General features: G+C 50.3%; 1 protein-coding gene across 1 annotated transcript; it reads right to left on the bottom strand.

Moving 5' to 3' along the window:
• Positions 1-222: 222 nt before the first annotated feature.
• CBX6 (chromobox 6) lies at positions 223-10,079 on the bottom strand. The gene is made up of 5 exons (XM_066257809.1): positions 9,917-10,079; positions 9,691-9,734; positions 9,474-9,539; positions 9,265-9,331; positions 223-5,095 (listed from the first exon to the last, which is right to left on the bottom strand). Exons 1-5 carry the CDS (start codon positions 9,983-9,985, stop codon positions 4,094-4,096), a joined length of 1,248 nt encoding a protein of 415 aa, XP_066113906.1. The 5' UTR covers positions 9,986-10,079; the 3' UTR covers positions 223-4,093.
• Between the last annotated feature and the right edge of the window lie 12,641 nt (positions 10,080-22,720).

Raw genomic sequence — 22,720 nt, 5'->3', positions numbered from 1 at the left:
AGCCCCGTTCCCCTAGCCTAGTGGAAGCATTGCACACAGTAGGTGCTCACTCACTGGAGTGAGGTGCCAACTCCTTCAAGGTGGGGAGGGGGCCTGCAGGCCTGTGAGGCGGGGCCCTCAGTCCCCATTCCGCCTCTCCCATTTCAGCATCTTGGTGACTGTTAGCAAGATGCGGTCAGGCAGGGGAGACCCTTTCCTGGAGTTTGAGACCATAATTCTGGGCTTTCTGAATCTGAGAGGAGATGCAGACAGAAAAAACAAAAATCTTTAAATGCTTTCCTTTTTAAGTGATTTCTTAAACCATACAAGCCCCCAAGGGGTTGCCCTGGGCTAGTGCATGGGAGCCCGTGGAGCTGAGCAAGTGGGGCTCCCCTCTCCACGTGTGGGCGAAGTGCAAAAAACAAACAAAAACCCCAAGAAAACAAAAACAAACAAAAAACCAAACCACAAAACCCCAAAGGTGGGAAAGATGGTGCTTCCAGTTGGGTCTCCAGAGGCTGGAAAGGCTGGAGTTGCTCAGCTCCACCCCCTTCCCGAGCTAAGTTTCCCACTCTGGGCTGACCCCTCACCCAGGACCGCCTTGCTCAAGGGTGGTCTGCCAGCTCTGTGGTGGCCCCAAGGCCCAGGCCCCACCATTTAAAGGAACTTTAAAAAGGGCAAAGGCCAGAGCAGCTGGGCTCTTCATCTGGTGAAGCAGCTCTGCCTCTCGAAGCCCGTTTCCTTGTCTTATACAGGGTGATTCCTTCCACTCCACACACCTCCCACTGCGGTTGGGGCCATGATCGTCACCTCTCCAGAGCGGAGGAAGGACGGAGCTCATCTGAACCCTAACCCCTTTGCAGGCTGAGAATGAACGGGGCTGTGGGAGGCTGGGGGCCCAGTGCCAACAACCTCCACCGCCACCACTCCCGACCCCCAGCAGCTGCCTGGACACCAGCAGTGTTGTATGAAGAGGCCCTACTGCCTAATACACCCATTCCACAGACAGGTAGATGAGGGTCAGAGAGGGGAACAAGACAGGGAAGGGTCCCTACTTCCCACCTCCAACCAGAGATACAAGATCTCACCTGTTTCCTATGACACATGGGTAGGGAGGGGTGGCATTAAGGGAGATGACTGATGCCCCAACCAATACTGAACATGGGAGGAGACTGGGCCATGGGGACATTTCACATATAAAAATAAAGCAAACCAGACTGCAACTTCTGCTTGGTAATTAGGCAAACGGAAAAGCAGCAAGGGGGACGGGCCCATGAAAGCTGATCCATGCAAAAGTGTGTGGGGGGGCTTCTGGGCCCCACTCCAAGCCACCCTGGGAGAGAGGTAAGGAGGGCTCTACTTGCTCCTAACACTGTGCCCACCTAGGAGCAGTGTGCATGTGTGCCTCTGCACGAACCCAGGAGGGGTGGGGCTGCGAGGCTGTGTGTCCGGGGCAGCCAGCCACCCACCCACCACCGGTGGAAAGAGAAGGGGCAAGGCACTCCCTTCTCCCCATGGCTGCCCCCAATACCTTAGTGTCACCACCTAAGTCTTCCCGAGTCCACAGCTCCTGTCTTCCTGAAGCCTGCATCTCCTACTGGCCAGGGAAGCTCAGGGGTGTCATGGTCTTTGGGGTGATGGGGAGGGAGACACTCCCCTGCCACAGGGTGGCAGTGGTAGGGACCAGATGGCCCAACAGCTGACAAACGAACAGAGGAGAGTAAGACCCCCAGCTGCACCTATTCACCAGCATTCCTGGAGAAAGTCACCAATGATGGATCCCGGCCATGGTGGGACCCCCCAGCTCCCCAAATCTCAGCTCCATCTGGTAGGCCCCTACAGCTCTGGCTAGTTCCCTTGGAACCAGCTGTCATCTTTTGAGCGAGGACAGGTGTGGAGTCCGGGCCCAGGACACAAGGGAGGGCTCGTTCTGCCTCACACCACGGAAGTCAGGCAGTTGGCTGCAATCCTGGGGACCCACCAGCCTGACCAAGGCCCCCACTCCTGTTCCTGACATTGCCACCTCACCTGTGCAATCACTGCGTTACTAGTTTCTCTTTAAATATCTTTCTCCCCTCCCCCCCGAACCCTATAGGAATCCCACAATATTTTTTTTATTTCTTTTTTTCTTTTTTTTGTTTTTTGCAAAACTAATTCTTTCACTTTCCTGTCATAAAATCACCTCTGAAAACACAACTTCTTTACAAAAAAGGTCACGAATGACACAGACTCTCAGGAAAACACATTTCTATGGTCTCTGGAAACACCTGTAACTGGCACCCAGGTGATCACTCACCTGGAGCGAGGGGTCGGGGGAAATCACCTCTAAGACAGAGGAGAAATACCAGCCCTTATTTGGGGGGAAGCCAATTGGCACTTGGACGGCCACAGAGCCAACACAAAGGGCAGGTGGGGAGGGGTCTGGGAGTGCCAGCCCCCCAGACCCTGTGAGAACCCTTGTTCTACATCCTGGGGGGTGGGGGGCCAGGGGCCAGGCTGCAGCCCCAGCTGGGGAGATTTGGAAAAGTCCTCCCACACTTAGGACAAAGGCGTTTGTTCCCTAACTGGATTCTTTTTCTGCCTCCTCTTACCTTTTGCCGTCATGCTTCTGGGCTGTAACACTTGTCACTGCACATACTAGGTAGGGAGCTATGCTGAGTCTGGCGCAGGGCATGCCACTCATGCATGACTAAGACCGACTGCGGCCCTGGGCTGCCACCCGAGGCTGCCGGCCACAGCGCCCCAGACCCCTGGCCCTGAAGCCTGCACTCTCCTGAAGAGCACAGGCCCCTCTTTGCACCCTCCACCCCGTTTGGCCTGCCTATTCTCCCAGTACCCAGGCTAAAACTGGGGCTTTGGTCTCTGCCACTGGCATAGATACCTCAGCTCCCTGGCAGCAGAGGGACAGAAAAGCTGCCCAGGGCACCAGAGGCCTCCCGCTGCTTTGAGCAGGCTGGGCTATGAGAGAGCTTCAGCAATCAGAAGCGAAAGTGAGGGGTGAGAGAAGCCAGAGAGCCTCGAGTACCAGGTTTCCTCCTTCCCCAAAAACACCCAGGAGGAAGGGGAAGCTCAGGTTGGGGTCTCCCTTTTCTACCTCAGTCCCCACCATGCCATATGTGAAGCCACTGAAGGCCTGGCTAGTCAGGCTGACCACACCAAAATAGAAGGGCATGTGGGTGCACACCCCCAGCATGCCCAGGCTGGGACGATTGGCCTGGTGGCCTCCACAGGCCAGCTGACAGCAGGGAAGGTCCAGGCCTTGGATCACCCTATTCTGAGGAACCATAAAGGGTGCTGCCTGTAGGCCGGGACCCTGTGCCCAGTGCACATACAGATACACACACAAACATGCCAAAAGGCAGCAGGTGCACACACAGTGGGAAGTTCCCAAAGCAGGCTCTCGTAGCACCTTTGGTCGAGAACTGAAGGGGCCTTTAGATGCTGGGAGGCTGTGTCAGTGTGAGGCCCTTGCCAGTTCCTCCCACCGTCCAGACAGGATTAGTAAAGTGGTGGGGTCGGACCTAAGGGGGTGCTTGGATCTCCTCTAAAAGTGGGCAGGAGACCCATGCCTCCGGCACGGCAGCCCTCATTTACGTGGAGAGAGGGGCTGAGGCTGGCCTCACCTCAACCTCTGTCTGGGCCCTGCCATCCCTGCCCCTTCTGCCTCGGCATCTGGAGGAAGGAAAGAACAGTGCCCACACTGGGAGGGGTCTGAGGGGCCTCACACTGCCGGGTTAGCACCAAGTCAGATGCTGTGTGCACGAGTTGGAAGCAAGCTGGGGGAATAGGGTGGGATGTGGAGGGCAGCTGAACCCCATTTCTGGGACTCCCTAGAAGCCACCCAGTGGGCCCCACTGTACATGGGCAGGGAGGGTGCCAAATGACAAGAGGGAAGACTTCCCAGTGCCCTCACCTCACTCCAGCCCTAACCTGGTCCAGGACTGACCCCCACTGGGCTTCAGGGGGCTCCAACTGCCCAACCCATCCCGGATCAACACCGAGCCATTTGAAACAAGCAAAGCACAGGCAGAGGTGTCTGAGGGTGGGGGCGGGAACAAGAGTATGACTTTGGGCAGGAGGGCCCCCCCCAAAGCCCCCTCCTTGGTGGAGCCCCTCACTTGCTCATCCCACTGCTGCTACCGCCTCCTGTGACGCCTGCTATCCCAGCAGCCACCTTCTCGAAATCCTCAGGGTTGCAGAACTCCTTGATAGTGACGGTCAGGAGGTTGCTGGTGACATCAGTGACGACCACATTGGAGCAGGGTGACATCTCAGGGCGCCAGTCCCCAGCCTCTGGCTCAGAGGAGGCGCCGGCAGGCTCAGGGGCCATGGGAAGTGCCTGGCTGGCAGCAGCAGTGGCGTCGGGAGGTGCCCGCTTGCTGGTGGCTGCTGTCTCGGGAGAGATGGACAGGTCGAGCACCTCAGGCTCTCGCCAGTCGGGGACAGATGGGCTCATGGTTTCAGGGAGCAGCTTGGGGGGAGAATCCTCGGGGTCAGAGGACTGCGGAGCTGGTGAGGGGCAGCCAGAGGAGCTGGAGCTGCGGGTGTCGTAGGGGGCTGTGGGGGCCGCCAGGAGCAGCCCTGGAGCGGTGGAAGCAGCAATGTCGGCCTTGCTGGCTTGTGGCGGCTGCAGAGGGCCGGGTGGAGGAGGCTTGTTGTACAGCGCAAAGGTGCTGAACTTCATGTGGCGGATCTGTGTGCGAAGGATGCTCTCACTGAACTTCTTGCTCTTGCCGATGACTCGGTTCCGAGAAGGGACTTTGGGGCGGGCAAGGTTTCCAGCCCCCTGCCCAGCGCCCCCTCCTCCTGTGCCCTTGTCGATGACTTTCAGGTTCAGGATGATGCGGTTCCGCTTGGGCTCTCGAGGCTTTACCTTGCGATTGATGATGCGCACAGTCTCAGAGAAAGGCGAGATGGGTGGGCGCAAGCCAGGGCTGCTCCCCTGGGGGTCTGGGCGGGGCAGGGGGCGGCGAGACATGCGGTGGCAGCGGCGGATGTCCTTCTTGAGCCGGTGCACGGCTGCGCTGGAGTGCAGCTTGGGTGAGGAGGCGCTGGCGGTTGGCTTGACAGAGAAATGCACATCACTGATGCGGAGGGCCTCGGCCTGGGCCCGTGCCTGTGGGGAAGGAGTGGGTTAAAGGGGGCTCAGCTTCTGCTGCCCTCCTCTGGATACCCCTGTGCCAGCCACTCTCACAAATGGTCTCTCTAAACCATCCTGAGAGCACTTAGGAGGATCAGTACTGCTCATGCCCAATCTCAGAGATAAAAGGAAACTGATACAGAAAGGCAAAGCAAGTGCATGAGATCAGAGGGCAAATCAGACCCTAGTCCAGCCTCAGCTCCAAGACCCACATTACCTATGTAAGCTTGGCTATGGGCACTGGAATCAGACAAGTCGGTGGCTGCCCTTGCTGACAACACAGGAATGTCAACAGTTGGGACACTACACAGAGAACAGCCCATTGCTCAGAAGCCCCTGACCAACTATGCTCTGTGAAGGAGCCCAGCCCAGCATGGCACTCCTCCATGGGCCAATTCTTGGGAACAGAGAGAGGGGGCCCCTCCCTTTCTGTCCACCACAGCCCTAGTGACCTACTTTGCAGGATCCCAAATTTCCTGGGGTTTCCCTCAGCTTTTGAACAGTCTGCATCTCCAGCTGCACCCAAGCTGATCACTCACTGCCTATGGGACAGACCACCTCATATTCTCTGCACTAAAATGGCGGGGCAGGACAGCTGAACAGGGTTCTGTGGGCAGCCAGATCCTGTCCCAGGCACCTGGGCCCAGGACTCTGCAGTAGCATGCCTGCTGAACTGTGGAACACTCAGGGTAGGGCAGGGCCCTCAGAGACCCCAGGTTCAGGCAACGGACTCACAAGACCACATCCGCTGTTCTCCATGGTCTAACTATCCTTCCTGCACAATAAAAGTAGTTCTGAGACGTGCCAGCTGCTTGGGGCTACAACTACAAACATAGCCTCTACCCAGGGGTCTGTGCTTCTCAGGGAAGACAAGTAACAAGCAGTTAGGATGAAGGGTGCCTAGGTGCAGTAAAGGAAGTGTGGGGCCCAAAGGAGCACAGATAGGGGCACAAGTCCTGGAGGACGAGGCCCAAGTAGGAGAGAGCCCTGGACTTTCCCGAGTCTGTGTCCCAGGTGGTTGCAGAGGCCTAGGTGGCCTGCTAAAGGGGTGCTGCTGACATGTGACGGAGGCAGACAGCCTGGTGGTGAGAGGATGCAGTGGCCAAGGGACCGAAAGCAATGGCTGGAGAGGGTAGTGGTGGATGACTCATCTGTATTTTACAGATATCTTGGGCTCCTGGTGGGCAGGGAATCACTGGGGGTGACTGCATCCATCCAGGTGGGTGATGGTAGTGGCCAAGGACAGATTCACATAGTCTGTGAGCTGTCTGAGAGTGGGATCTGTGGTTTGGGGTCTCTTTACCTCATCCCATAGTAGTACTGGGGAGATAACCTGAACACTCATTTGACCACCACACCCAGAAGAGGTGTGTGTTGACTTATCTGCTGAGTAAGCAAGGATGCCTTCATTTGGAATGTGGGAATCACTTTAATGTCACATGGCCCTCCCACACTCTTCAGGTCTCCAGGGGCTGCTTGGTCAACAACCCTTTCAGCCACTAGGTGGCAGCACACAGCACCCACCCTGCCCTTGCCAGGGATGCCAGCTCGTCTTGCTCTTAGCCGACAGGTACTGGTTCCCTTACATCCCTTCCCAAAGGCAGGGGAAGGCCACCAGGCAGGGTTTTTGCAGGTTCAACCCCGTTGGAGCTTTAGGTGATCCCCATTCTTTCTGATCCCCCCAGGGGTTAGCATTTACTCCTTCTGCATATTGCCTGAGCCCTTGGACCTCTGTGAAAATGGCTCTGCCAGAGTTCAGCAGTGATGGACCGGCCCTGAAGAGTGGCTAAGAGTGTGGGCAAACATCAGATCTAGGTTCAGTGGGCTTCCTGTGCCTCTGCCTATTTGTGCAATCACAGCAGGACCCGCCTCCGGGGCTCTTAGGATCATCAGTACATGTTACATGTTTAGCACAGTGCCTGGCATGCAGTAGATACTCAATTAATACTAGATTTGTCCATGGGGAGTGGGCGGGCAGATGAGCAATAAGCATTTTCTAATGTATGGTTTCTGAACTTTTCGATGAGAAACATTTCTATTATATTTTCTAAATATGTATAATTTTCTTAAAAAAAGGACTGGTTTAATCTTCCTCTTTCTCTCCCCTCTCCAGATTGAGAATTTTTTGAAGGTAGGAGCTGGGTCTGCCTGTGATTTAAAAATGGTAACCACAGCCAACGTCTTTACAGAACTCTAACTGGGCCAATAGGCACGGCTCTGAGGGGTTGGTATGTACAACAGACAGCACAGAAGAGTCAAGGCCTAGCCTCTGCTACTGATACCCTGTGTGTGCAAGTTATTTAAACCCCTCTGGCCTGTTTTCCTATGTATAAATGTGGATAATTCAACCTACTTTCTGGGAACCTGTTCCTTTCAAAATAGTTCCCAACAAAAAGTGCTGAGTGTAACTGGTGTACTACACCCACTGTCTCTCTGTGACTCACAGAGCAATGGGGTCAGATCAAGCTAATCTCCACCGCTCAATCAAGGTCCTCTCACCTCCTCTCCATCCCGTCCCTTTATGATTTCCTGTGTTTATTTGTCCACCTTGCCCCTTAACTCAATGTGTACTCTCTGAGGGCCAGGGTGAAGAAAAAGACAGGACGAAGCCATAAAGTTGGGTGATGGAACTCAGGTAAATCAATTCCCCTCTCTGGGCCTTGATTTCCTCATCTGCGAAGTGGGGATAATCCCCACTTCACTGTGTTGTTGAGGAGATTGAAGGAGATAATCCATGTGGGGGCTCAGCACTGTTAGGCCCATAGCCAGCTCAGAAACTAGATTAAAAAAAAAAAAAAAAAGCTATCATTACTCACTTCACCGCTAGAGGGTGCTCCAGCGGTGCAGCAAGGCAATCACACAGCCCACCAGCCCTCCAGCTGTTCTGTCTAATCCTTCCTAAGAAGCATCAAGGGTTAAAGCTGCTTCACGGATCCCGTAAGATGTGTGTGTATCGAGGCCAGGGGTCAGTGAAATATGTAATTCTGGAAACCAACATTTCTTTCACTGCTGCTTTAGGTCCAAATCAAACCCTTACACATAAATAGTCCTTTTGGGTGGAGGCGGGGCTGGAGAGGCCCACTCCCTCTCATTGGGCTTTGAGCCTTTTGAATAAATTGGTGATTCTGAGCATCTGCATTGTACACAGTCTCTTCTCTGCAGAGTCCTCATAGCCCTTCCTGCACGAATTGTCACGAAGTCCCAGGCTGTCAGGGTGGGAAGGGGCCCTGAGACAATCTTAGCACTAAGGGGGTGACTGTAGTTTCCCAGGAAGGCCCACAGGGCAGCCTGGCCTGCCACCTTCGGTCATCTTGTCCAACCTCTTCCAGACTCTATTCTTTCTCAGTGAAAAAAAAAAAAGTAAATAAAACAAAATAAACTCCCCAAAACTAAAATGGCTTCCTCTGGAGCTAGGACTCCCTTCCTTGCCAAGGCTAATGCACTATGCTTTCACTCCACCACTCCATCCTCATTAGAGCCTCTAGAAACAGCCAGAGAGGGGGGAAACTGAGGCTCAGAGTCCTGAGCCGGTGGCCCAGCTTCGGTGATAAACTCTAATAAGTGAAGTGATTTAAGGTCAAATTCCAGCTGAATCCCCCCAGTGAGGAGGGAAGGCATGCAGAACAAATTCTGAGAGAGGAAAACTGGGGGCAGGGAGACAGGTGGCTCCCAAATGCCTTTCCCTGTTCCCTGTCATGAAGGAGACCACATTCACTCTCCCTTTGTGTTTTGATTCCAGTCAGAGAGAGACCAAGGAGAGATGGCTCAAGGCTGGGGGAGATGAGGGCTCTCAGGTACAGAAGGGGCCTCTCTGGCACCCACTCAGGTGGGCAGCCCGCATCTGCTTCATCCACCCCCCTCCTGGATCCCTGCTGGCCTCCCCAAACTCTGGTTTTGTCAGGGAGGATTATCCCCCTCCTGGCCCCCAACTCCCAGAAACCTCTTGCTGAAGCTGGAGCCGGTGGCGGTCACTGCCAGGGGCTTGTCGGGGGCTCACAACCACCCCCTGCCCAGTTGGGGCCCATCTGGAAAGGCCCGCCCTCCTGGGCAGCCGCCTATCTGTCCCTCCCTTGCAGGCCCCGAGTTGTGGAGCTGTGCCGGGGCTAGGGGCCCGAGAGGGGGCTGCTGGGGCTGGGCCAGGTTACCTTCAGGAGGAAAGTTTTGGGTTTGGGTCCCCTCTTCTTGGGCCCATACAGCTCACGCTCCCTCTCCCTGCCACGGAAAAACGCAAAAGGTTAAAAAGGGCCCCTTCCCGGGCCCCACTCCATGCCGCCCTCCCCGGCTCCCCCGTTCCCCCGCGCGGTGCCCCAGACGAGCCTCGGCCCCACCGCCCCTGCCAGCTTCCCAAACTCACTTCTGCTCGAAGGCTGCAATAAGCCTCGAGTCCAGGATGTTTTCCTCGGGCTCCCAAGTGCTATACCTGCCGAGTTGCACATGCAGAAAATAAAAATGAAAACCAGAGAGGCAGAGGCACATGCGAGGGAGCAAACGTGAGCAACCCCCCAAGTAAAAAAAAAAAAAAATGCCGGGTGTCCGCTGCCTCCCCTCCCCCCTCGCCCCGCGACACTCACTTGATGGCCCACCCCTTCCATTTCACCAGGTACTCGATGCGTCCCTGAAAAAACAGAGAGAGAAATAAAGGGAGGGTGGGGGGTGGGGAGGATGCGGAGACGCGAGGAGGCGGTGGCGCGGGGGTGGGCGAGAGAGCCCAGGTTAGCTGGACCGCTTCGCCTTAATGGCCCGCAGACCCAGCCAACGGCTGCGGGACGAGGCGTCCCGCCCCGGGAGGTGGCTCACCTTTCGGATCCGCCGCTTGATGATGGATTCGGCCGCGAAGACGCGCTCGCCTACTGCAGACAGCTCCATCTTGCTCAGCGGCACCCACAGCCCATAATACTCCCTGCTCCCGCGGCCGGTGCTGCACCGCTCGCGCACGCGCCGCAGCACACAAGCCCCGACGGGCGGACGCGCGGCGGGGCGCGCGCTCGCGCTCCAGCTGCGAGCCGTCACGTGACCCTCCAAGCGAGCGCGCCGTTGCCAGGACCTCCCCCTCCCCCGGGGCCGTTGCTAGGGAAAGTGAGCGCACACGGGGCGGGGGCGCGCGCTGACTCTTAAAGGGGCCTAGCTTGGCGGCCGGAGATGTCCTGGAGCTGGGTGGATGCTGGGCTTCTGGGAAGCCAGGGAAGTGCAGTCTTACATTTTCCACTCCCCTCTCCATCTTCCCGGCCACAGATAGCTGACAACTTATTCCTCCTTTTAGCCCTATCCCCTGATGCAAATCTCACCAGGCCCCAGGCCTGGGAAGGGCGATGGAGTCTTGCAGCCTCTGCGCATCTTCGCTGCAGAAGTTTGCAAACAGTTAAATATGATACAGCAGAAATGCATTTGCTGTTGTCTTGCCAAGCCCTGCGGGAATTTCTTTAAAACATTGCCCCCTCATCCATTATTTATGTATTCGTGGGAGTGTGGTTTAGTAACCAGTTCAGATGAATTAAAACAAATACGCCACTGCAGAAAAGGGGGCTAGGGTGGGGTGAATAGGGCCCAGGAAGGCCGGGTTGATCTTGTGCATCTGTTCTTAGGCCAAAGTCTTGGGTGGCACCTGCCTTCACCCAGGAGGTTGGGTGAAGACCTCGGGGAGGACGATGTGGCGCTAGGGGGAGGGAAAAGAAGGAGGCGGGGTGAGGACGGGGTCCCCATACTCCAAATTGAGTCCGAAGCGGGTCATCCTTGGGTTATTCACGATCATGTCTATGTTTTCTGATTCCCAGTCCCCTTGGCCACGTCACTCTCCTGCCGCCTGCAGTTTCTCTAATGATTCCGCCATTATTTACCCGGAGACCGGACCCCAGCTTCCTAGTTGGGGAGGGGCTGAGAGATCTGGGCTGTCCGGGAGAGGACACAAAGTAGCCCTGCCACACAAAACGCTTCATTTATTTTGAATTATTTAAACTTTATTACATCAACAGTCGTTGTAAATTAAAAAAATAAAATAAAACAAAGCAACTGTCCATAATCTTCACCAAACCATTGTTAATATCTTCATGAATCTTCGTCCAGCCTCTGTTCTGTGCCTATATAAATACACATACACAGCATATACATATATATGATATATACTATATACGTTATCTATATATATTTAACTTATATTTTTTAAACAAAATGGGGCCATATAATTCACACTGGAATTTGCTTTTCTCAACGATATAAAATATAATCCTTTGGTGTCATTAAATTCAGATTTCATCATCGTTTAGTGGCTGCGGTGGGGCTGAGGTGGAGGTGGAGAGAAATGGGGAAGTGGTAAGAGTCAGGGTTGCCTCTTGCTCTCATTATTTGTTTATTAGAAAAGATGATTTTTTACATATCTGTGATACAACACCAGTTCTTGTGATTTAAAATCAACTATATAAAAATTCCCACTTTTCATTTCTGCATTTTTGTAGACTTGTCCAATTATTACCTTGGAGAAATTACCCTCCTCCCTGATAATGTGCTCTTGAGAAATAACTGTTTGCTGGCCAACTCAAGGTGGGCTTGGGTGTAAGAATCTATCTGTTCTGCTAGGGTGGGGGAGGGGAGAATGGGGAGGTGAACTCTGTAAATATTGAGTGTGTGTGTGTGTGTGTGTGTGTGTACGCGCTTTCAGGCTGAGAGAGAGAGGCAGCTGAATGAAGCTGGTATTAATCTTTTATTAGTTCATTCAGCAGCTTTTGTGAGCCCCTTTTAAGGCTTTGTGTTAAATCACCAGAAACAGTTGCCCAGGCTTGATGTACTCTCAGTCAGATGAGAAAGAAACCTGCCATATAGTGTGCCTAGTGCCAGAATGAAGATATATTACTTTCCTATGACTATTGTAATAAATTACCACAAATTTGGTGGCTTAAAACAAGACAAGTTTGTTATCTTACCGTTCTGGAGATCAGAAGTCCTAAGTCAGTGTCACTGGGCTAAACCAAGATATCCTCAGTGCTGGTTCCTTCTGGAGCCTCTAGGAGAGAATTCATTCTTTGCCTCATCCAGCCTCTAGCAGCTGCTGGCATTCCTTGGCTCATGGCTGCATCACTTCAATCTTTATTTTGCCTTCCCCTGACTGACCTCCTATTTATATATGTTACATGCTTTTTAGTCAACTCCAACTCTTGCCGACCCTATGAATGAGTAATGTCTACAATGTGTCCTCAACAGCTATTCCCAGTTCCTGTACACTCATGCCAATGGCATCTTTTATGGAGTTAACCCATCTCATATTTGGTTTTCCTTTTTTCCTGCTACCTTATAGTTTTCTCAGCATTGCTGTCTTTTCTAAAGAACCCTGTCTTCTCATGATGTGCCTAGAATAAGACAGCCTCCAGTGATGTTTCAGGCTTAATATGCTCTATGACTTACTTGTTTGTCTTTCTGATGGTCAAAGGTATCTGTAGAGCTCTCCTCCAATGCCGTATTTTTTTTAACTCATATTAAATGCTAACCATTTTTTAAAATTTTATTTATTTATTTTTTTACAGAGACAGAGAGTTAGAGAGAGGGATAGACAGGGACAGATAGATGAGAAGCATCAATCATTAGTTTTTCCTTCCGCATTGCGACACCTTAGTTGTTCATTGATTGCTTTCTCATATGTGCCTTGACCGCAGGTCTTCAGCAGATGGAGTACCCTTGCTGGGGCCAGCGACCTTGGGTCCAAGCTGGTGAGCTTTCTTTTGCTCAAACCAGATGAGTTTGTGCTCAAGCTGGCGACCTCGGGGTCTCGAACCTGGGTCTTCTGCATCCCACTCCGACGCTCTATCCACTGCACCACCACCTGGTCAGGCTCCAATGCCGTATTTTGAGGAATCAATATTTTTTCTATCAGTCTTTTTCATTGTCCAACTTTCACACTCATACATGGTAATGGGAATACAAGGGTGTGGATGATCTTCACCTTGGTCTCTAACGACATACTTTTGCTTTTGATGATCTTTGCTGTTTCTTTCATTGTTATCTTTTTGAGTCTTGACCTTTTCTTAATATCTGAGGTGTAGTCTCCATTGAATTGATGACTAAACAAAGGACTGACCTCCTAACTCCTTCTTTTTTTTTTATTTTTTTTATTTAAAATTTTTTATTTATTTATTTTTTTAGTTGTTTACAGAGGCAGAGATAGACAGGGACAGACAGGAATGGAGAGAGATGAGAAGCATCAATCATCAGTTTCTCATTGCGCGTTGCGACTTCTTAGTTGTTCATTGATTGCTTTCTCACATGTGCCTTGACCGCAGGCCTTCAGCAGACTGAGCAACCCCCTGCTGGAGCCAGCGACCTTGGGTCCAAGCTGGTGAGCTCTTTGCTCAAGCCAGATGAGCCCGCACTCAAGCTGGCGACCTCGGGGTCTCGAACCTGGGTCCTTCCGCATCCCAGTCCGATGCTCTATCCACTGCGCCACCACCTGGTCAGGCCTAACTCCTTCTTATAAGGACCTCCATGATTATAATGGGCCCACACAAATAATGGAGCATAATCTCCTTGTCTCCCCATCGTTTCCTCAATCATATCTGCAAAGTCCCTTTTACTATAGCGTAACATTTATTGTTGTTTTTTTTTATTTATCCATTTTTAGAGAGGAGAGGGAGAGACAGAGAGAGAGAAGGGGGGGAGAAGCTGGAAGCATCAACTCCCATATGTGCCTTGACCAGGCAAGCCCAGGGTTTCGAACCAGCAACCTCAGCATTTCCAGGTTGACGCTTTATCCATTGCGCCACCACAGGTCAGGCTATAGCGTAACATTTATACAGGGTATGTGAGGTATCATATTCATAGGTTCTGAGGAGTAGAAAGTGAATATTTTGGTGGCATTATTAAGCCAATTACAAAAAGAATGTATAGGATGCCTTCAGAGTCAGATGTATCAGCCAGAGTTCTACAGAGAAACAGAGTCAGTGGATTGTTATAATTAATGATATATAAGAGAAGATTTAATAAGAAATTGGCTCACGTGGTTATGAAGGCCAAGAAGTCAGCTGTCTGCAAACTGGAGACCAAGAAAGATATTCCTGGACCTTTGACCTACAGAAACTGAATGTTAATGATAATGAGTGTTGTTTTAAGCCTCTAATTTTGTGGTAATTTGTCACAGGGCAATACAAGACTAATATATAAGGCCATTCCAGATTCAGGGATGGGGAAATAGACTCTATCTCTGGACAGGAGGAACGACAAGGTCACATTGAAAAGGGGACTCAAGACCATTATTGTAATAGTTTACCACAAATGGGTCCCCAGTTGGGACAGAGATCATGTTCAAAGCTGATGGGATCCTTGGGGTCAGAAGCTCCTTCCTTCTTGGCACCTGTAGGATTCTGGGCATCTGCCTAATATGCCTTCAACCAGCTGGCTCACATGAGTGTTTAATAAATGTCTGCTGGAAGAAGGAAGAAATGAATGCATGGATACCTGTGCTATGCAGGGGATGGGGGGCGAGGCCTTGACTAAAAAGGATTTGGCTGCACTTAGAGTGGGGAAGGGCTAAGGGATGTAGGAGACAGGGCTTTGTCACAGGCTTAGATGTTAGCCCAGTGTGGCTGACATGCTGAGACTATCTCTTGAGGCTTTGAGCAACCTTAGAATTGGAAAAGACTATCTTTAGCTTCTTTTCCCTGATAATCTATTCAACTTGACTTCCCAAAGTGCACCATTCCCTTCCTGATGCCAAAAGGCCGTGCCCTGAACTCAGAACCACAGGCTACAAGTCTTCATTCTGTCCCCAGCCTGGGGTTCTGAAGGCCTGGAGTGTGGGTTATAACACAGTGAGGGTAGCAGCCTGTGTATGTTTCACCCAGTAGTCAAGTCTATGCATTTGCTGTCATCATTTAAACAATGGAGAATGATATTCTGCAGATGTATTCACCACTACATACTGAGACATTACCAGTTATATGTTTGTCTTTGTTGTCATGTGACTTAGTAAGAATGTGCTCCCAGGAGAGTGCTACAGGAATGAGTGAAGCTGGACTGGAAAGGAGAGAAGCCAAGTGGAGAGCAGAGTGTCATCTTAGGGCAATCGTGTGTGTGAGGGGGGGCAGTCCAATCCTGCTGGGAGCTCTGAAGTGTAAGTAACTCCTTCATATTTGTTTCCACCTGCAAACACTGGTTAAAGGCTGCAGGGGGTGGGTGGGCAGATGTCCATTCCCAGTACTGCCTGCTTTCTACCTCAGTGTGCAAAGTGGCTTCAGTGCCCTGGGTGGTCCTGGGAAGCAGAGCTGCAGATACTGGCTGTTGGAAGGAAAAACATATGATGGGGTAGGGGGTGGGGATATGACAAAGGGAATCCAGGGGATCTGGGCAGAGAACAGATATTACCGTATAAGGTTGACCTACAACACCATGTATATGGCACTTTATGGGCTTGTAAACTCCAAGCTCATCCCCACCCAAGGCCCTTAGCACTGGCTGAGCCCTCTGCCTGGAGCACATTTTCTCCTGATGGACACATGACTTGTTTCAATAGGCTCAATCTCATTTCCGCGGAAAGGTGTCCTCTGATGTCCTTATCTAAAGTAGCCCTCATGTCTACCCATCACTCTGTTCCCTTAACCATCTTGTTGTTTCTTCCTATCCCTTAACACTACTTGAAGTTCTGCTAACTATTGAGTTAATGTTTTACCAGACTCCCAGCTCTACAGACAGGGGTAAAGTGCCCATCTGATGCATTTTATCTCTGGTGCTAACTCAGGGCCCTGTACAGAGTAGGTGTTCAATAAATACCTGTTGCATACATAAGTGAATCATTGAAGGGATTTTTCAAGGGTAATATTGACCATATAGCAGATCCAGCAAACACTCATGGGGTATCCCCTTCCCTCCTTGAGTTGGGTTTTGGGAATGCAAAGATGGAAAAGATTGGGTTTCTGTCCTTTAGGAACTGAAGTGCACAGGGAGATGAAGGTACAAACAGATGCAATTTGAGCTGTGCAATTTTAGTTGTCAACCTCTTTGAGCCTCAGTTTTATTCATCTGTTAAACAGGATAACCATTCCTGTCTTGTAGGTATATTGTGAGAATGACAAGACAATATATACATGTCACCCGAAGCTCTCTGGGGCACATAGTAAATCTGTGATAATGGAAGTGTATGTATTTATATACCTCAGGCAGCTCATAGCTAAAGGGAAATGGACACACACACACGCATGGTATGGACATATATGTTTTTCTTCCACCAAACTTCAGTTTTAATTCTAGAATGAAAATGAGTTGGTCAAAAATAACACTGCACACTATATAGCACTCATCACATTTCAAGGAGTCTTCCCAGTGCTTTACAGCACTGATTTAATCCTCAAAACAACCCTCCAAGGTCACTATACTATTATTCCATTTCACTGTTGAGAACACTGGGTTTCTACCCAAACATGGAAGATGTGAGATGAACACAATTGTCTATTGGACACCCTTCACTTCCTCCCACTACCTGATGACATCTGCCATGTGATGTAATTTGACTTATGAAACTATGGACAAAAAAGCTGAAGATATGCAGTCAGGTGACAATATGAGTCCCAAAGAATTAAACCACGTATATAGTTCCTCCTGAAACATCATGCTGTGAAATTATGTGCCCCCAAGGAAAGGCTAACTATTTTTAGAAGGAGAGCAGTAGAGTCTTTTGGAAATATGCCTGAATATGGTCATAATTGTGCAAGGGACATGAGGAGCTCCAATTTTGGCAGACGGGTCTTTTGGAAAGGCCATTCTGACCAAGTCGTTCCTGTTTAAGACTCTTTGACACTGGAAGGAGCCAAAATATCAACAGGGGAGAAAACCTCTCAGGGTTCATCACTGTCTCTGGGAGGAAGCGCAAGCTCTCTGTCCCGGGGAAGAGGCCCTCCAGATGGTCTCACTCCCTGTCCCCTCATCCCATAGCCCTTTCCTTTGGTCTCATGAAACCATTTGCAGTTTCCTAACGGTCCCTTCTTTTTCACACCTTTGCAGCTTTGAGTCACCTGGGAACTACCTACATGTGTTTCAAAGCTCCGTACTTGGATAGTCCTCTGTCTGAAGCCACATCTGGCCCCCTAGGTAGAACTGGCCAGCCTTCTTTTGTCCCATGTGGGTGTCTGCAGAGTTCTAGGAACACAGGAGAGGTCTGTTTAGTCATTGTTCGCTCTCCCTGTAGCAAGAGCTCCCTAAAGGCAGGGACCCCTATACCCATCAGTTCCCTGACACTGGGTAGCCAATTAATGGTATTTACTGGGTGTCAACCATGTGCCCAGACACTACGGATATGCAGAAAAAAGACAGACTCCAGTCCTCAGGAAGCTTAGATTTTTATGAGCGCAGCAGACAAGGAACACACAAAAGAAAAAAAGGTGATTTTCAGACCATATAAGTGTTATAAAAAGACTAAATAATATTGCATAATAGAGAGGAACAGAGTGTGTGAATGGGGTGCTCAGTTAGATCAGGACAGGTCCTTTGAGGAGCCACATCTAAGACAAGACCTGCGTGAGGGAAAGGAGTCAGCTGCATAGATGTGGGAGAAGAGCTTTCTAAGCAGAAAGAGCAGCAAGTGCAAAGGCCCTGAGGCAGGAACATGCTGGGCATATCTGAGGGAGATCGGTGGCTGGAATGGTGTGGTTGGGAGACAGGTCTGCAAGGAGGCAGGAGCTCCACATGTAGGGTCTCACAGGTTATGAAGGAGAGCTTGGGCTTTGTTGTGAGTGCAGTAAGAAAGCTCTGGGAGAGAATTTACCATGAGAGGAGGAGGGGCCTGGTAGGGTGAGCTAGATACAAAGGCAAAGCCTTGGAATGTTGGAGAGGTCCTGAGTGCCGAGTAGTGGCTGCTTCTCAAATCTGCTGCAGCTAGACCTCCTCGATGTGTATCCTGAAGTGTATCCAGGGAGGCAGAAAGCTGTAAATAAAAGTGGAAAGAGTTGTGTCTAGAGTCTCCAAGCTTGGGCACCCTCTAACAAAGAGGTAAACAAAGGAGAACAAAAACATTGCCCTGGTCGGTTAGTTAGTTTCGGCAAATGTTAAGCTTTTTTTTTTTTTTTTTTTTTTTTTTTTTGCATTTTTCTGAAGCTAGAAACAGGGAGAGACAGTCAGACAGACTCCCTCATGCGCCCGACCGGGATCCACCCGGCACGCCCACCAGGGGCGACGCTCTGTCCACCAGGGGGCGATGCTCTGCCCATCCTGGGCGTCGCCATGTTGCGACCCTCCTGGGTGTCGCCATGTTGCGACCAGAGCCACTCTAGCGCCTGGGGCAGAGGCCACAGAGCCATCCCCAGCGCCCGGGCCATCTTTGCTCCAATGGAGCCCTGGCTGCGGGAGGGGAAGAGAGAGACAGAGAGGAAGGCGCGGCGGAGGGGTGGAGAAGCAAATGGGCGCTTCTCCTATGTGCCCTGGCCGGGAATCGAACCCGGGTCCTCCGCACGCTAGGCCGACGCTCTACCGCTGAGCCAGCCGGCCAGGGCTAAGCTTTTGTACAAAGACACCACAAAATACAGCAATTTGTTTCTGTCTGGTACAGTCTGGCTATGGGAGGCTGGTGGCCCCTAATGAGGCCAGCAGGACTGATGGCAGGTTATGGAAAGAGAAGTCAGACCCCCCCCCCCTCCACTGAGGAGGAAAAAACAAGGAGAATGCAAGGGAAAGGAGCCAGCAAGGCTAGCTGAGTCAACCAATTATGGATTAACTGCTTCCTATAGTTCTCTGAAAAGGTGCATGGGGTAACTTGCTACACAGAGAAAGGAAGATAGAACTTATCTGAAAACCTCTTTCTCTTTCCTTTCTTAAAAGTTTTTAAGACCTTAATTTACAAATTCCAACGCTTATTCTCTGACCTCACTTAAACTCACCCTCCCATCCTGGAGTCATGTGAGTGACGTATATACCTCTAGACAAAGGGATCATGAAACCTTTGCATGAAAACCTGTGTTCTGTAAAAGGTATATAAGATGTAAGAAATCTAACTCTGGGGAACACATGTTTGGTCGCCTCTTTTGGGGTCACGCTGCTTTGCCAGCTAAATAAATCCTACTTCTTTCATCAAGTTGTCTGGGCATTTTTGTCCTCCTTTGATTCCTGCAATAGGGTGGTCAGGGCCACAGTTGGGAGAACGAACCCTGAGCAATCACAGATAAAATCCAGGAGTGATGCTGGCTTGCGCGGCCCCCTCACCCAGGTGGTCCCTCCCTCTTCTAGTGAATTTAAAACTGATGAGAAGAAATGTGGAGTTCCTGGCTGTTTGCTTTCATTTCCCAGCAGAGTGGAGCCAGCTCTGTGCAAATTTGTCCTCTTCCTGCTCTTCCTGTTTTGCTGGGAAACTTTCTTTTCCAAATACTTTTTGGTTGTTTTGGAGAGGAGTGTGTGTGTGTGTGTGTGTGTGTGTGGTTGTGTGTGTGTGTGTGTGTGTGTGTGTGCTAATTTCTCCAGATTAATTTACTGCAAGGCAAGGTTAGGGCAACTAGACGAGTGGTTGCTGGGAGGCTGCACCGGAGAAAGGGCGAACAGTGAGACCAATGTTCCCTTAGTCCCATTCTGCCAGCCTGTCAAACAGTGTGGCCCCTGAGCTGAAGCAGTGGGCCAGCGGTGGGCTGACTGTCTTTCTCCAGCATCGGCTCGGCCTCGCCGCCCTGCTCCTGGTGATAGTGGGGACCCGTGTTGCCTGCTGGGGACCAGCTATCCTGGCTGGACAAGGAGAAGCTCTCACTCTCACATCATCTTTGCTATTTCCTCCATATCTCTCCTTCCACTTGAGGGAGCCCCTTAAAGTGACTGATACTGAGGATCAGAGTCTTGCTGTGACCCTAAAGTTCTGGAACTGGTTTTTTGTGTTTTTTTTTTTTTTGACAGAGACAGAGAGAGTCAGAGAGAGGGACAGATAGAGACATACAGAGAGGAACAGAGAGATGAGAAGCATCAATTTCTTCATTGCGGCACCTTAATTGTTCATTGATTGCTTTCTCATTTGTGCCTTGATGGGGGAGGAGGGCTACAGCAAAGCAAGTGACCCCTTGCTCAAGCCAGCGACCTTGGGCTTCAAGTCCAGAGACCTCAGGGTTTTGAACCTAGGTCCTCTGCGCCACAATCTGATGCTCTATCCCAGGGGTCGGGAAACTTTTTGGCTGAGAGAGCCATGAACGCCACATATTTTAAAATGTAATTCCATCAGACCCATATAACGACCCATGTACGTTACACATTATCCAATAAAAATTTGGTGTCCCGGAGGACAGCTGTGATTGGCTCCAGCAACCCGCAACCATGAACATGAGCAGTAGGAAATGAATGGATTGTAATACATGAGAATGTTTTATATTTTTAACGTTATTTTTTTTTTTTATTAAAGATATGTCTGTGAGCCAGATGCAGCCCTCAAAAGAGCCACATCTGGCTCGCAAGCCATAGGTTCTCGACCCCTGCACTATCCACTGTGCAACTGTCTGGTCAGGCTCTGGGACTGTTTTAAAGATAAACTTCCAAAAAAAAAAAAAGAGATAAGCTTCAAGGGTTAAATTAGGAAGAGTCCTAATGAATTTGTGGATCTCTGCCTTCAAAATGCACGCTCAGCAGAGAGCACCCAGAAAATGCTGTGCCCAACTAAGCTGCCCAGATGCCCGAGGTGAAACAGCGCCAGGGTTGGGGACACACCAGGGCCTCCCAGACATTAGTGAGAGGGACTTCCCAGCAGTCTGGAGTTCTCAGGTGAGCAAGTGGGCCTAGTCAGAAGACAAAAGAGTGTGTCGGCTTGATTAGGTAGTTAGTGTAGAAGCAACTACCCTGGCAGCAATCCCCTGCTGGGGAGGCTGCCTCCAACCTTTGTCACCAGTGAAGTTTATTACCACCTCCAGGGGCATCAGAGAGTATTTCTACTATTGTGTGTATGACCCCGATGCACCCTCATACCCTACTCTCCTCCACTGGCGCAGTCCTGTTGTCTGGCACAGGGCTACCCCTGGATGTCGTGCCCATGAGGACTTTACTGGAGAGCATTGCACCCTGATCTTTATGTTCTGAGCCATGGAGGGAGCAAGAGGAGTCCTGGTTCACCGCAGTGTCAGACTATGGAACCAGTCTGCATGCCATCGTCTCTCACATGGAGATGGGACATCCGTCTGGGCTACACTGTGAGCCACAACTTTAGTCCCATATGGGGTGGGAAACACTCTGTTCTCCAGGTCCTGTGTTAGCTGTAGCCGGTGATAGGCACCTAGAACAGGAGAGTCATGGCCCAGGCCCAGTTCCTGTGTGAATTTAAAGGGGCTGGTAGTCAGCCCAGGGTCCTGCTGGGCATTTGTTCTGTTCTTGGCTCCACAAAAAGGTGACAAGACATTCTCAAATAACCTCAAATCCATACACACATATACATATTAATATAAAAATTTTTGTTGCCCTTAAAAGTCATTTTCATGTGCAGAAAAGATTATTCAGATGTTTGCTTAGGTTTTAATGACTAATATTCAATTTATTGAAGTTATGCATAAAAGGAAAAAGCCTAGCTTACCTAAAGCTCTTAATTTCAGTCTGAATAATTTATTTTAATTCTAGGTCTAGCAAATTTTAGTCAACACTTTTAAGGAGGCTTTGTTTAATATTGGTCTCATTTACCATCTTAAACTCCTTTAAACATTTCATATTGCATTATTCATTACATAAAATACACTTGCTTAATTTCCCAAGTATAGTTTGCTGACAAGCCTTCTCAGGTACTTAAGCAATTCTTATAAATATAACACATTTAGCTTATAGATAAGGCGACTTTGAAGTTTGATGAGCTATCCCTGTACTACATATAAAAGACTAAAATCTTAAGTTGAGAACAATTACTCAATAACTTATTTTAAGTTGGAACCACAAGGCAATCTATAACTCTAATAAGCCAAGTTCTCTTAAATATTGTAAGGATAAAATAGCAAAAGTGTCTTAATGTAAAAATATTAACACTTCAGTTTTTGTGGGGTTTTCTTTTTTTTTTTTTTTTTTTGTATCTTTCCGAAGCCGGAAACGGGGAGAGACAGTCAGACAGACTCCCGCATGCGCCCGACCGGGATCCACTGGGCACGCCCACCAGGGGGCGATGCTCTGCCCCTCCGGGGCGCCGCTCTGTTGCAACCAGAGCCACTCTAGCGCCTGGGGCAGAGGCCAAGGAGCCATCCCCAGCGCCCAGGCCATCTTTGCTCCAATGGAGCCTTGGCTGCAGGAGGGAAGAGAGAGACAGAGAGGAAGGAGAGGGGGGAGGGGTGGAGAAGCAGATGGGCGCTTCTCCTGTGTGCCCTGGCCGGGAATCGAACCAGGGACCCCTTGCACGCCAGGCCGATGCTCTACCACTGAGCCAATCGGCCAGGGTGGTTTTCTATTTTTTTTAATTTTTATACTTAATTCAAATCTTTCTGAGGGTTAAAAGTATTTATTCACTAGGGAAACCACATGTTCATTTGAAACACTTTTTGAGAATTCCTACTCAGTTGTTTGATGTTACATAGTGACCCAGGAACTATAGGCTGGGATTCTTATCCCTGACCCATGACCCATGGGCCATTCAGAGGCCTATATATGGATGCTTATCCTGAGACTATGTGAGGTCGTCTAAAATTCCTTGGGACTGCCTTGGTTTAT

Source organism: Saccopteryx bilineata, chromosome 1 (genome assembly GCF_036850765.1).
Source record: "Saccopteryx bilineata isolate mSacBil1 chromosome 1, mSacBil1_pri_phased_curated, whole genome shotgun sequence".
Taxonomy (NCBI): domain Eukaryota; kingdom Metazoa; phylum Chordata; class Mammalia; order Chiroptera; family Emballonuridae; genus Saccopteryx; species Saccopteryx bilineata.
Note: the sequence above shows the minus strand (reverse complement) of the source record. Positions and strands in the feature narration are given on the sequence as shown.

Bases quoted from the DNA above. Each gene is read 5' to 3' on its own strand.
- CBX6 (XM_066257809.1), bottom strand. From the start codon at position 9,985: ATGGAGCTGTCTGCAGTAGGCGAGCGCGTCTTCGCGGCCGAATCCATC. The intron at 9,332-9,473 runs GTGAGTTTGGGA...TTTCCGTGGCAG, and splicing joins ATTGCAGCCTTCGAGCAGAA to GGAGAGGGAGCGTGAGCTGT. The intron at 5,096-9,264 runs GTAACCTGGCCC...CCTTCCCCACAG, and splicing joins CCAAAACTTTCCTCCTGAAG to GCACGGGCCCAGGCCGAGGC.